Here is a 14,663-nt window from a genome sequence, read left to right as displayed (position 1 = left end):
ACAATATTCAAATGTATCAAGTAGCATAGATGTCTCTAATTTAGCCATTAGGAATTGTGTAACTCATTCTAAGCCGGTATATTTGTTTTACATAGTGCATGAATACATTCACTTATCTTGCAGCTAATAGATCCATGTAAAGGAATAAATCAGGAACTTAAAATCACATAAAGTGACTGTGTTTGTAGTTTCTTTCTTGGTTTGTTCGTTTGTTTGGGGGACCACACCTGGCAGTGGACAGGGCCCCTTTCAGCTCATGCCTGCGAACCTGCAGCCCACGGGCGAAAAGCCAGGCCTCCTGTGTACGCGGCGTGTGCCCCAGCCCTTGCAGCTGGTTCACAGCCCGGCTTCTTCACACTCCGTGCACAGTGTTTTAAGGGGGGGTGTTTCTTCTCCTTGTCCCCTTATTTTACTTTTTGAATTTGAAAACTTCGCAGTGATTAAGGATTCAGACAAGGAATATGAATAATTTATATTTTTGTTCTATTATTTTACTACTAATTCAAGAACCATTAGATTAGGTAACAGAATACTGGTACTAAAATGGGGAATGATCAGGAGCAGCAGTTAATTCTACAGTGTTCCTAGTCTCCCCATCTGCTCATATCCTTAACGGTGGCCCTTCTGGTTCTGTATTTGCAGTGATGTTAATGAAACCCCCTGTAGGTTTGTTCACATAGAGTCCTAAGCGGGCTCTTTGTTTTCCCTGAAAACAAAGGTTTGTGTTGAGACTAAACAGTAGTTAATAAGCAGTGTAAAGCTTATTGATAATTTTCTTTTCTGTAAATCACATTAGAATCCAGGAAGAAAATTATATAAGATATTGTTTATTTTACAGAGTAACAGACTAGCTAGAGACAATGAATTAAGAGAGAATGATAAAGAACAGCTCCGAGCAATCTGTACACGTGATCCTCTATCTGAAATCACTGAGCAAGAAAAGGATTTCCTGTGGAGCCACAGGTAAGTGATAAGATAAAGAACCTGGCTGGCTTTTATTACAGAAGGATAAACTGGCCATTTTGTCTTATTTCTGCATATTTGTTAAAGTGTAACATACTTGTATTTATAAACATAATTCTGTGAAAACTGTGGGTATAGCTCGGTGTTTCTGGAAAATCATGTTTCAGTGATTAATTAAACTCATATATTGAATATTTCCTTTTTAAATTCTAAATGCTGGGGGCCTCAGTGATAGCACAAGGGATAGGGCAGTTGCCTTGCACATAGCCGACCCCAGGTTGACCCTGGTTTGATTCCCAGCATCCCGTATGGTTCCGTGAGCATCGCCAGGAGTAACCCCTGTGCATTGCTGGGTATGACCCAAATAGCAAAAAAAAAAAAAAAAAAAAAAGTTCTAAATGCCTGATAAAACTTTTTTAAGATTTTAAAACCAAGATCCAAAAATAAAAATACAATGCCCCATAGTAAGGCTGGAGAGATAGTATGGGGTGAAGGCATTGCCGCATATACAGCCGACCCCCCGTTTGGTCCCTGGTATTTAATAGTCCCTGAAGCACTTCCAGGAGTGACCCCTGAGCAGGTATGGCCCCAAATCCTAAAAATAGTAATTATAATAATAACCTATAATTTAAAACAACTTCTGATTTAATTGGGCTAGGATTTCTATTATTGGGAATTCTTTTAATTTTTTTTCCTACATTTTCTCGTATAGCATGATGCTTTCTTATAGCACAAGACAAAACATGAATTTTGCCCAGTACCCAGAGTAGAAGTGGAAATTCTTCTGATGGCTCATGTTGCTTATGTAGTTGAATGATAGGTACTTTAAAAGAGTCTCATAAATTCACCATTTTCTCCAAGTACTTGTCCTCCAGTTGGATTTTCCTCTTGTCATCTTTGCCTTTATAACTGTGTCATAGTACATGAAATTATCATATTAAACTGATTTCTTGATTTTTAAAGGAGACTGGTAATGGTAATGAGTTTTATTAAGTATTTGGAACCTTTAAAATTGCATAATTGAAAATCTATTTGTCTAGACTTTCTGAATAACATGTAAGGATTTTTTTTTTATTTTGTTTTGTCTTTCCCACACAGACACTATTGTGTAACTATTCCTGAAATTCTGCCTAAACTGCTTCTTTCTGTTAAATGGAATTCTAGAGATGAAGTAGCTCAGGTCAGTGCATGTTTGACATTACTGAATAGTGCTTGAACAGAGTTGGCATGTGTTCAAATTATTTTCCTTCCAAAGCTGCAGAAATATAAGTAATGAAATAGACTATCTTAAATAAATGATGGTAATACAGTGGAGAAAAATATCTTTCACATCACTTTCTCTGATAAATTTAGAGGTGCATACTTTTAGCACTGAATTTATAAAGTGGGCTTTTATCTTAACTGATTTTATTTTATTTATTTATTTCTTTAATTTTATTGAATCACCGTGAGATAGTTATAAGCTTTTGTGTTTGGGTTACAGTCACACAATGATCAAACACCAATCCCTCCACCAGTGCACATTCCCCACCACCAATATCCCCAGTATACCCCCCTTTCCCACCCTCCCCCTGCCTCCATGGCAGACAATATTCCCCATACTCTCTCTCTACTTTTGGGCATTATGATTTGTAACACAGACACTGAGAGGTCATCATGTTTGGTCCATTATCTACTTTTGGCACACATCTCCCATCCTGACTGATTCCTCCCCTCCGCTCATGAAGCAGTCTTCCAGCTATGGGGCAGTCCTCCTGTCCCGTGTATCTACTGTCCTTGAGTGTCAGCCTCATGTGATGTTATTCTATACTCCACAAATGAGTGCAGTCCTTCTATGTCTGTCCCTCTCTTTCTGAATCATTTCACTTAGCACGATACTCTTCCTGTGTCTATCCATTTATAAGCAAATTTCATGACTTCATCTCTCCTAACAGCTGCATAGTATTCCATTGTGTAGATGTACCACAGTTTCTTTAACCAGTCATCTGTTCTAGGGCACTTGGGTTGTTTCCAGATTTTGGCTATTGTGAACAGTGCTACAATGAACATATAGATACAGATGTCATTTCTACTGTGCTTTTTTGCATCTTTGGGATATATTCCCAGAAGTGGTATTGTGGGGTCATATGGGAGCTCAATGTCTAGTTTTTGAAGGACTGTCAATATTGTTTTCCAGAAAGGTTGGACCAGTCGGCATTCCCACAAACAGTGAAAGAGCGTCCCTTTTCCCCCACATCCACGCCAGCACTGGTTGCTTTTGTACTTTTGAATGTGTGCCAGTCTCTGTGGTGTGAGGTGATATCTCATTGTTGTTTTGATTTGTATCTCCCTGATGACTAGCAATGTGGAGCATTTTTTTCATGTGCCTTTTGGCCAATTTGTATTTTTATTTTTGAGGAAACTTCTGTTTATTTCTACTCCCCATTTTCTGGTGGGGCTGGAGGTTTTTTCTTATACAATTCTACTAGTGTCTTGTATATCCTGGATATTAATCCCTTTTCACATGGGTATCGGGTAAATATTCTTTCCCATTCTGTGGGCTCTTTCTGTATTTTGCCCAGTTTCTTTTGAAGTGCAGAAGTTTCTTAGTTTGATGTAGTCCCATTTGTTTATGTTTGTTTCCACTTGCATGGTCAGTGCTGTTTTATCTTTAAAGATGCTTTTAGCTTCAATGTCATGGAGAGTCCTGCCTACATTTTCCTCTATGTACCTTATAAATTCATGTCTGATACTGAGATCTTTAATCCACTTTGATCTGATTTTGTGCCTTCATTAGACAGAGGTCAGAGTTCATTTTTTTGCAGGTAGCTATCCAGTTTTCCCAGCACCACTTGTTGAAGAGGCTTTCCTTGTTCCACTTCACATTTCTTGCTCCTTTGTCAAAGATTAAGTGGCCATATATTTGGGGGTCTGTGACAGGATATTCAAATATGTTCCGTTGATCTGCAGGTCTGTTTCTAGCCCAATACCATGCTGTTTTAATTACTACTGCTTTGTAGTAGAGTTTGAAGTTGGGGAAGTTGATGCCACTTATCTTCTAATGCACAGGAGTAACCCCTGTGCATCGCTGGGTGTGACGCAAAAAGCAAAAAAAAAAGAACTAAAAGAGGACACTGGGAAATGGAGACACATCCCCTGCTCATGGTTAGGGAGAGTTAACATTATCAAAATGGCAATACCGCCCAAAGCACTATACAATTTCAATGCGGTCATTATCAGGATACCCTTGACATTTTTCAAAGAAATAGACAGAACACTCCTGAAATTCATATGGAACAATATCTTAATTGATTTTAAAGTAAAAGATGAAGACAAATCTTCTCTGAATCTTGCTTTTTATCTCTGACATCTAAGCAAGATTGTCTCTTGTATGCAGATGTACTGCCTGGTTAAAGATTGGCCTCCGATCAAACCTGAACAGGCTATGGAGCTCTTGGATTGCAATTACCCAGATCCTATGGTTCGAGGTTTTGCTGTTCGATGTTTGGAAAAATACCTAACAGATGACAAACTTTCTCAGTACTTAATTCAGCTTGTACAGGTAAGTAACAGAAAGTAGAAAAATAATATGGCATTTTGAAAATATACTATTTCCAAAACTTACTTGCAGTAACAGGCTTTATATGTATATATATATATTTTTTTTTAAATCAGTTTTACTGGGGCTAGAGAGGTATAGTACAAGAGGGTAAGGCACCTACCTTGAATGTGGTGGGCCACAGTTTGACCCTGGTGCACATACTGTCCCCTGAGCACCATCAGGAGTGCTGCCTCAGCAGTCAGAAATAAGTCCTGAGCACAGCCAAGTGCAGCTCCAGAACTCAAAAATAATAAAACTAATCAGCATTCCTCAAAGTGGCATCTACTTTCTTCTTTAAAATGTGCTTTAAGGAGGTAAAGAGACCTGCATGATAGCCCATAAGTAATAGTATTGTAAACCAGAGTGCCTGAAAGGCAGGGTACTGGGTGGGGAAAGAAAAAGAAAAAGAGTGCCTGCCATGGTGGCAGGACCAGGGACAGGAGAGAAAACGGGGACATAGGTGAAGGGAAATGGGGTCTAGTGAAGGCATTGGTGTAGAAATATTGTACACTTGAAACTCAATCATGAATAACATTGTAACTCTGTAACTGTTAACTTTCTTATATGATTTAAACGAAAAGAAATTTTTTAAACAAAATGCTCTTTACATATATGGGTTTGATCCCAGGCACCACATAAGGTCCTCTGAGCACTGCTTGGTGTGGCCCAGAAACACTGTAGCACTGTCGTCCCCAAGGAGGAAAGGAGGAGGCTTTGGGACATTGGTCCAGGGAGATGAGTATTCAGGTGCTGGTGTGGTGTTGGAATGATAGATGCATGAAACTGTCGTTAACAGTATTGTAAACCATAGCACCTTAATCATAATGTAAGACAAAAACAAACTCCTTAATTTGACAACTGACTTAACAGTCTAACAGCAGAACTTGGAAGAGTTGACTTAGGAACAAAGGATAGTAGGTGGGCTGGAGCAATAGCACAGCGAGTAGGGTGTTTGCCTTGCACAAGGCTGACCCAGGTTCAATTTCCAGCACCCCATATGGTCCCCCACCAGGAGTAATTCCTAAGTGCATGAGCCTGGAGTAACCCCTGTGCATCACCGGGTGTGACCCAAAAATAGATAGATAGATATTTAGATGACCCAAAAATAGATAGATAGATAGATAGATAGATAGATAGATAGATAGATAGATAGATAGATAGATAGATAGAGGATATTAGACTGTGGTGGAGTAGGGCAGGTAGGGCATTTGCCTTTTACGTGTCTGACTGGGTTCAATCCCAGGCATTTCATATGGTCACCCGAGCACCACTAGGAGTAATTCCTGAGTCCAGAGCTTGGAGTAATCCCTGAGTATTGCCAAGTATGACCCAAAAAGCAAAAAAGAAAAAAAAAATTGAGAGTATTAATAGTTTAGTTTAATGCCTAAACAATAAAGAAGCTGTCAAAATACACTAAAAATGTTTTTTAATCTAATCATATAAAAACTAATGTAGAGTTATTTTCTGTTTGTTTTTAATACATAGGTCCTAAAATATGAACAATATTTGGACAACCTGCTTGTGAGATTTTTACTCAAGAAAGCATTGACTAATCAAAGGATTGGCCACTTTTTCTTTTGGCATTTAAAGTAAGTCAAATTATTTTCCTATTAAAATTCTTTGCATATTGTTTTATTTTTCAGTAGACTTGTAAATATGTATTACTCAATATTTAGAGGTTTACATACTGAAAGCATACTATACTAGTGACGAGTTTGCCCTCAACTTTTTCTTTTTATCATTAAATAAGAATTAAAATTCAAAACTGAATTTAAACAGGAGTAAGAATGGAATTTTTTTTTTTTAAATAACGTAGGAGTACTGCTATTTATTCAGCCATTGATTAAGCTGATTGAATTGGGCATGAACTCCACATTACTTTTTTTAATTCTATTTGGGATGTTAACTTAATTTTATTATTTTATTATTATTTTCCCCCCTTTGTTTTTGATTCACTGTGAGATACAGCTACAAAGCTTTCATGTTTGAGCTTCAGTCTTATAATCATCAAACACTCATCCCTTCACCAGTGCACAGTTTCCACCATCAAAATCCCCAGTATTCCCCCCTCTTAGGTTCTGGAGATTTTGGCTGCTGGGGTTCTGCTTGGGGCAGGGAGGGAAACGCAACCCGCCCCCCCTTCAAAGTGCCCCAGTGAAGACAGCCTAGTGTGGGGTCAGGGCATTCTGCAGTGCTCTCTTCTGGGAGCTTTAGTTTATAGTCTCTGGGCCTTGGCCATTGATGAGATTACATGGCACCAGGGGAAGTTTGTAGTGTGACTGCCAGGCTACAGGAAAACTGGGGATCTGGGGGAGGAGGCCCATTCCTGATCCAAGCAGGCTTGGAGATTTCATTCATGGGTTCCCACATACCTGGGTTTTACTGCCGGTCCACTCTCTGGAGGATCATCCCATTTTGGGTGAGGCTCGTTAAGTGTGTGGAGAGTGGCCTTAGGCATGGCGGCAGTAGGGTTCTGGAGGATTTTGGCTACCAGGGTTCTTCTTGGGAGGGAAACTCAACCCACCCCCCTCCAATGTGTCCCGGTGAAGACAGCCTGGCACAGCAGCAGGGCATTCTGTAGCGCTCTCTTCCGGGAGCTTTAGTTTATAGTGTCTGGGCTTTGGCCACTGATGAGATTACACGCGCCAGGGGCAGTTTGTTAGTGTGACTGCCAAGCTCCTGGAAAACTGAGGACCTGGGGGGGAGACCAAGTCCTGATCCAAGCGAGCTTGGGGCTCTCAGTCATGGGTTCCCGCTGACCTCTGCACTACAGGGCCTAACTGCATCTTTTGATCTCTTTTGAGATTTATGGGTCTCTGAAATAAGGCCAATAAATGAGCTTATATAGCGGAGCCAGAGGTGGTTTGTGGGTGTGTCTCCCACATACCTAACTTTTGGCAGTTTAATTTTTCGGTAAACTTGGCTCCAAGTTGTTTGGGTCTGGCCAAAGGCACAGCAGCAATTTTGGGGTATCTGGAAGTCTGAAGGCATCATCAGGCTGCTGATGCACTCACCCCACAGGTACAGGTTTACCTTCTAACAGCACCATACCCCCAAGAATGGAAATATTTTTTAAGATTTTGATTCTGCTTTGATTAAAGTAAAATTTTTTTATGAGAAAAGAATGTGTTCTTGGTTTCACTATATATGTGAATATTAAAAATCAAAAAATGGACAAGCAATACCTTGAAATTCAAAATACTAATGACAAATCCCAAGTTTTTTATTAGAAAGCAGAGAATAAAAGTTCTTTGCAGAGTAGGACATTACACTCAAAGTTAGCAGCATAAACGTTGAACAGATTTTAAAGTTAGAATCATATTCATGTTGTTATTTTTTTTAATGTCAAATAAATGAAATATAGAAGCTAGGTTTAAAATTTTACAGACAGTTCAGGAAAGGGATATATGGCACAAAAGTGAAATTATGTTCACTGAACTCTTCTGTACTATGTTTTTGTCACTAATTTCCTTTTTATCATGTTTGTACATGTGCAAAATTACTATATAAAAAGTAATTGAAATTAACCTAAAATGTAGTAGATTTTTCAGGATCAACCTAAAACTCTTGGTTGTCTTACTTCTAAGTGGTAAATTTAACATTTATTAGATTCAGAAGAATATATTTTTAAATGTGTGGATGTTTAATGTGCTCGTTTACATTTTTATGTGTATATAAATATTTATATATATGTTTCTTAAAAAATCTTAACTATTCTTTTAGATCTGAGATGCACAATAAGACAGTGAGCCAGCGCTTCGGGCTGCTTTTGGAGTCCTATTGTCGTGCATGTGGCATGTATTTAAAGCACCTGAATAGGCAAGTGGAGGCTATGGAAAAGCTTATCAATTTAACGGACATCCTCAAGCAAGAGAAGAAGGATGAAACACAAAAGGTACGTGACTCTGATTTTTTCTCAAGACCCTTTCTGGAGCAGTGAGACGGGCATGTTTACAGTTCCTGTGCATAAACACAAATGCCTCAGAGTCAAGTAGATCGGGATTTGCGATGAAGTTTAACTTCCACTGCTTCTTACATCATTAGATACATTATTTATCTCTTGAATTTATTTTCCTTGTTTGTAAAAAAAGAATAAGAATTTTTTCTGTGGATTTGTTCGAAGATTAAGTCACATGAAATATATAAAGCGCCTGTCCTAGTTCTTGCATAGCAAAATATCCAATAAATGTTAATTCCTTTCTTCTTTCCCTTCCTTTCTCTTTTATATAGCTAGTCCCCAGTTTTGGTTTTTTTCTTTCGCCCTTTTGGGCCACATCTGGCGATGCTTAGGGATTATTCCTGGCTCTGCACTCAGGAATCAGTCCTGATGGTACTCAGAGAACCATATGGGATTCTGGGGATTGAATCTGGGTTGGCTGCATGCAAGGCAAGCACTTCACCCACTATACTATCCCTCCGGCCCCACCCCCAATTTTTTTAATAAGTTTTTTTCCCTTATTTTGTATACTTTATTATCTTCAAGTAGATGTCCTGAAAATGAGGGGAAAATAAATTAGTTTTTACATTTCTAAGTTTAAAATGCACTCAGTGTAAAGGCTAAGGTGCTTGCCTTGCATACTGCCAGCCTGGGTTCATTCTCACTACATGGTGCCCCAAGTCCCACCTGGAGCAACCCCCAGGCACAAAGGTGGAGCAGCCCTTGAGCACTGCCAGGTGTGACCCAAAGCCCCCTCAAAGTTTTTATTCATATAATTAATGGACTTAGTTGTGTAGTAAGTTGTGCACAGTGCAGTACAATGTGTGAAGCATACGGAATGGAAAGGGTTTGAATGGCCCTTTCCTACTCTGGCCTTTGGTCAGTCTGCCACATCCTGCAGTGAAAATTGAAGTTATTTTCATCTCTCGTGAAATAGAAGCGGAAAGTACGTTTGTTAATAATTCCCTGAGAAAAGAACAAGGTAAATCGACAGTAAAGAATAAATATTCCGGTGGCTTTATTCGTATTTACTTTAAAAAGACGTCCAAAGAAAACTCCTGTGTCAGTTTAAATGTCACAGTGTGTGGCAAGTTGTTCCATCAGGTTACTAGAGGGTAATTATATTGTTTCTGATACTGGAATTGTGAACAAGAAGAACTAGACTTCAGTGGGGAATAAAATTTGTTATAAGTAAGATAAAAAATAGTTATCTGTTAAGTTTGTAAATGCAGACATTTTTCTCTAAGCTAGAGTTTTCATGATAGAGATTGGCTCTGTTACAGCAAAATTATTAGGAACATGAATTGCAATACTCAGATCACTACAGCCTTAACTGAAATGTAATAGTCAACTGAAATTGTCGTCACAAGAACAAAAGTAATTTACTGTGGTTTTTGTGTTTTTGTTTTTGTGGGGTTTTTTTGGTTTTTGTGTTTTAACATAGCAATAATAACAAGTAGGAAGCACTGTACTTTAGGAATATAGTGATTAAAAATGCCTGTTACATGAACAAGAATTGCTTTAGTCAGCAGCCATTGTACTAATCACTAATACATAATAAGAAAGAAAATGAAAACTTGTTATTACGATGGGAAGATAGCACAGAAGTTCCTGCTTTGCATGCAGGAATCCCACTTCAATCCCTGACACCTCGTGGTCCCTGGGTACTGCCAAGTGTGCAACTCCCCCTCTCACAACACACACATACAATTTTTTTCTAAAATTCAAGCATAAAAATTAATTTGTTATGAACTACTAGTTCCTGACTTTATTTTTTTCCTACTCTCATTTTCTGTTTTTAATATACTGGGATTTTCTGAAAATAACAGGACTGTTAACTGTGTGATAGTTTAGCAATGAAGCTTTGGCTTGAACTGATTCAAAAGGATGTTTCTTTCAAGCTGTCTGCTAAAACTGGACTGTAATTTAGCCTCAGTGCAAGAAATGTTTTTCCCAACTATTTTTTTTAGCCTTGTTATAATTCTTTTACCCAACAGAAGATTGAATATGATTTTTTTGTTCTACAAAAATCTTGAAAGTAAGATTAAGCTAAGAGGGCATGATATTTTCATCACCCTGACACAAGGGTGAGAAGTGTTTTCTGAAAAGATCAGGTAGAAACTATTTTAAGAGTTTTCAAGACATGCAGTTGCTGTTGTCAATTCTCAGTACCGCTGTGTTATTCTGAAGGTACCAATATCGAAATGAAGGGGTGTGGCTGTATTCCAGCACAGTTCATTTTACAAAACTGGCAGCTGACCTGCAGGCCACCATTGACCAAGCCAGCTCTTGAGCCGAGACACTGGCTGCTAGTGTTACGAGTTCCTCTCACAGGAAAGTGCACAGGACTGGCACTCGTGCCCCTCTTTGCCCAGACGGGGCTGCTTGATTGCAGAAGCCCTTCTGACGAGGAAGCAGCCCAGTCAACCTGTGGGTCCAAAGACTATCCAATGTTGAAACCCCAGTGTTAAAAGATTAGCAGTTGGGTTTAGCTTTTGTAAAATCATTTTCTAATCACAATTATGTTTACTTATCAGGTACAGATGAAGTTTTTAGTTGAGCAAATGAGGCGGCCAGATTTCATGGATGCCCTCCAGGGCTTTCTCTCTCCTCTAAACCCCGCTCATCAACTAGGAAATCTCAGGTAAGTTTTTTCTGGTGTATTTAAACAAGTATGCTTTCTGTATAAAATCTTGCAGAAAGTTAGCATTTCCATTATATAGCTTAGAATGTGCAGTTATATGTTCTTAACTTCTCCAGTTCTCCTACCATGCAAAACAAAGTACTAAGAAATTTTTTTCACGTTCAGATCTGCACCTTTTTTCAGAATAACATTTTATTACTTCAGAGTTTTTTGCATGGCTAGAATTTCTGGTACAGTAATAAAAGAAATGGAATGTAGTAACTGCAAAACAAGTGCCATATCTCTCTAGTTACTGAAAAATGTTGCTAAAAATTACGCTTAATACTTCTCTTTGTACTTAAGAATGAATTCATAAATAATATTGAAGAGAACATTTGGAAATTTGTAGTAGTTAAATTATACTCTAAGTATGTCAGTGTAAGTTTGAGGGAGACTAGGGTAGCAAAGCCAAGGTGCCTAGTAAAGTTTTCAACTGTTTTAAAGGCTCGAAGAGTGTCGAATTATGTCCTCTGCAAAAAGGCCACTCTGGTTGAATTGGGAGAATCCAGACATCATGTCAGAGTTACTCTTTCAGAACAATGAGATCATCTTTAAAAATGGGGATGGTAAGAAAGAGTATTAATGGATTTATGATGCATGAATTTAACTCTCTTTTTATACACACAGGCTATTTATAAGCCATGAAGACTATCAAAAGCCATTTACGAAATACAGAAATGATAAAGATACAACAAACAAATGTCTTAACTTTTAGAGTATGATATATGAGTATTGGAAAGAAATTGAATAGTAATTAGACTCAGAAGATCTAAAATAAGTTTCTAATTACCATTGTTCAGCTCTGTGAGTGTTTACTCATTCTCTCGATATTTGATGAGCTAGTTCCTGTTACTGTAAGAAGAAACAAAAGAGTGTCTGCGCCTTCTTAGAGCTCATGATCTAGCAGAGAAAAGGGATATGTTAAACAATTACTGAAATAATTGAAACCTTGCAACAGAGTCTGCTAAGGAACCATGTAAGAAAGTTCTGACTGGCACCAAGAGATAGTAGAAGGGGGATGACTCTTGCCTCGCCATGGCCGACCCTGCTTCAAATCCTGGCACTTGGCACTGCAAAAGGCCTGCCAAGCACTGCCAGGAGTGATCTCCGGGCACAGAGCAAGTAGTAAGCCCCGATCACTGCTGTGTGCCCTTGCCCCCCACCCCTTACACGTGAGTCCTCTAGCTTGAAGAAGCAGCAGAGGTCGTAGGAGAGAGTGGTGTGGTGGTGGGGTGATCGTTAATGGATTTCTATTGGGAAATGACATTTTAGCACTGAATTCTATGAATTCCAGTGTTTTTTCATATAAATATTCAACTTTCGAAGGACTCAGAAAAAGAAGGCCAGATCTTTCTTCAGTTAGGTTAAATAAGCCTGTTTTCAGCCCGTCTTAAATTGAAGTTCTAAGTTGAAAAATGGAATTAATGCACCTGACCCACCAAACATCCTAGCTTAATCTAATCTACATTGTTATCATTATTATTGTTATTGTTGTTTTGGGGCCACATCTAGCAAGTGCTCAGAGCTGACTCCTGCCTCAGGGCTCAGGGAATACTTCTGGTTTAGAGGGGCCATATGGGTGTCATGGATTGAATGCAGATCAGCTGCATGAAAGACAAGTCCCCTTCCTACTGTACCTTCAGCACCTCATCTAATCTGCTTTAAATATGCTCAGACTATTTACATTAGCCTACAACTGGGAAAAACCATGTAATACAAAGCCTTACAATTACCTATTAATATAATATCAATACTTCAGTAATAAAGTATTGAATGACTCATGAAATTTATTGAATTTTATGGTATGGTTGACTAGAAACTATCTTTGATCATGAGAAATTATCATACTACATGTCTTAGACCAGGTAAAGATAAGAATTCAAATTTACAGTTTTGAATGAATGAATGAATGAATCACTTTCACAAATATGAGAGAAATTTTAAGTGAACTGTTAGAAGTTCCCTAACTTTTATTCCTTACCCGCGTATGTAGATATTATGATTTAAAATTATGGAAAATAGGTACAGTACTAACTTATCCTTTGTATTTCTACAAATGTATTTATAAAGTTACTTACATATTTAGATGTGGATTTTTAAATTCAGCATATTGCTTCCTTACCAATTACATTAAAGAAACTATTTGGCTTTGTTTATCTTCCATTTGAAAATTATGGGTGACACAATTTTTCCAAATTTCACTGTGGTAATAAGAGGTGGTGTATGTTATTTGAATTTCAGATTTACGACAAGATATGCTGACACTTCAGATTATTCGCATTATGGAAAATATATGGCAAAATCAAGGTCTTGATCTTCGGTAAGTAATCAAAAAGGCAACATGAATATTGAAAGGTGTCCGGAAAAGTCACCTTTACTTAGTTATAATACATATAGGCATCTAAAAAGACATATGTGGACTAATTAGCACTAGTTAATTTGTTAACTTTCATTTTCCCTTTTTTCCTTGGCTTAGCATATAACTAGTGAGTTTTTTTTTGTTTTGTTTTTTAAAGAAATATTTTATTGAACCACCGTGAAAACAAAAAAAATACAAAGCTTTCAGGTTAAAGTCACAGTCAAATACTGATTAAACCACCATCCCTTCACCAGTGCACTCGTTCCACCACCAAGAACCCCAATATACCCCCCTCCCACACCTCCCCCCATCTAAGTAGCTGATGATATTCCCATTATTCTCTCTATATATTGAGTACATTTCATATTTCCATACAGAACTCACTATTGTTGATTGGAAATTTTCCCCAACAATCAGGCCTGCTGAATAAGCATCATCTAATAATTTCTCTTCCTTGGTAAAGGTGAAGACTTTGAGTCCGCGCGGCCGCTATTGCGGCCGCGCAGTCTTGGGTTTCTAATATTTTAGCTCAGTTCACAGTCAAAATGCATGGCTGCAAGAATCTGCTCTGGTGCCAAAATGGGTTAGGAGACCTCAGGATCACAGTCAGTAGGCGGGAGGCTCTGCTTCTCGTGCCGCGGCTCTTGGTTCATCTCTGGGCGGAAGGCGCGCCAGGAACACCTCCCCTCCCAGGATCACCTACAGCCTACGTCACTAAAGAAAGTCCTACCTCCTGGTGTAGGGGTCTTAGAGGGTGGCTCTCACCGCATGGCTGCTGCCGCTGCCGCCATTTTCGCCCAGAAAAATGGGGTGGAGAGGGAAAAAAATCCCTCCCCGGGCTGCACGAGGCTGTAGTCCAGTTCACAGTCAAAATGCATGGCTGCAAGAATCTGCTCTGGTGCCAAAATGGGCTAGGAGACCTCAGGATCACAGTCAGTAGGCGGGAGGCTCTGCTTCTCGTGCCGCGGCTCTTGGTTCATCCATAACTAGTGAGTTTTGGCTAGAGAAGAACTGTCTCTGATAAGCTTGTAAAAACTTTGCATTTCCAGTGTCACTATCAGAATAAGACATAGGAGGCACAAAAGGCCATTTTAATTCAGATCTTAATTAAAATAAATTTTTGTAATATATATATATTTTA

General features: G+C 38.7%; 1 protein-coding gene across 1 annotated transcript in view; it reads left to right on the top strand.

The window, feature by feature from the left end:
• The window catches only part of PIK3CA (phosphatidylinositol-4,5-bisphosphate 3-kinase catalytic subunit alpha), an 88,315-nt gene that overhangs the window by 59,311 nt on the left and 14,341 nt on the right, over positions 1 to 14,663 (top strand). The window contains exons 10-17 of the mRNA XM_055126132.1: positions 839 to 963; positions 2,062 to 2,143; positions 4,340 to 4,504; positions 6,029 to 6,132; positions 8,267 to 8,438; positions 11,018 to 11,124; positions 11,608 to 11,729; positions 13,405 to 13,483. Of these exons, the coding sequence (XP_054982107.1) occupies positions 839 to 963; positions 2,062 to 2,143; positions 4,340 to 4,504; positions 6,029 to 6,132; positions 8,267 to 8,438; positions 11,018 to 11,124; positions 11,608 to 11,729; positions 13,405 to 13,483 (956 nt within the window). The remainder of the gene's footprint in view (positions 1 to 838; positions 964 to 2,061; positions 2,144 to 4,339; positions 4,505 to 6,028; positions 6,133 to 8,266; positions 8,439 to 11,017; positions 11,125 to 11,607; positions 11,730 to 13,404; positions 13,484 to 14,663) is intronic.

The sequence above is a fragment of the Sorex araneus genome, chromosome 2 (assembly GCF_027595985.1).
Source record: "Sorex araneus isolate mSorAra2 chromosome 2, mSorAra2.pri, whole genome shotgun sequence".
Lineage (NCBI taxonomy): Eukaryota > Metazoa > Chordata > Mammalia > Eulipotyphla > Soricidae > Sorex > Sorex araneus.
The sequence above is the reverse complement of the archived record's forward strand: the minus strand, read 5'-3'. Positions and strand labels throughout refer to the sequence as shown.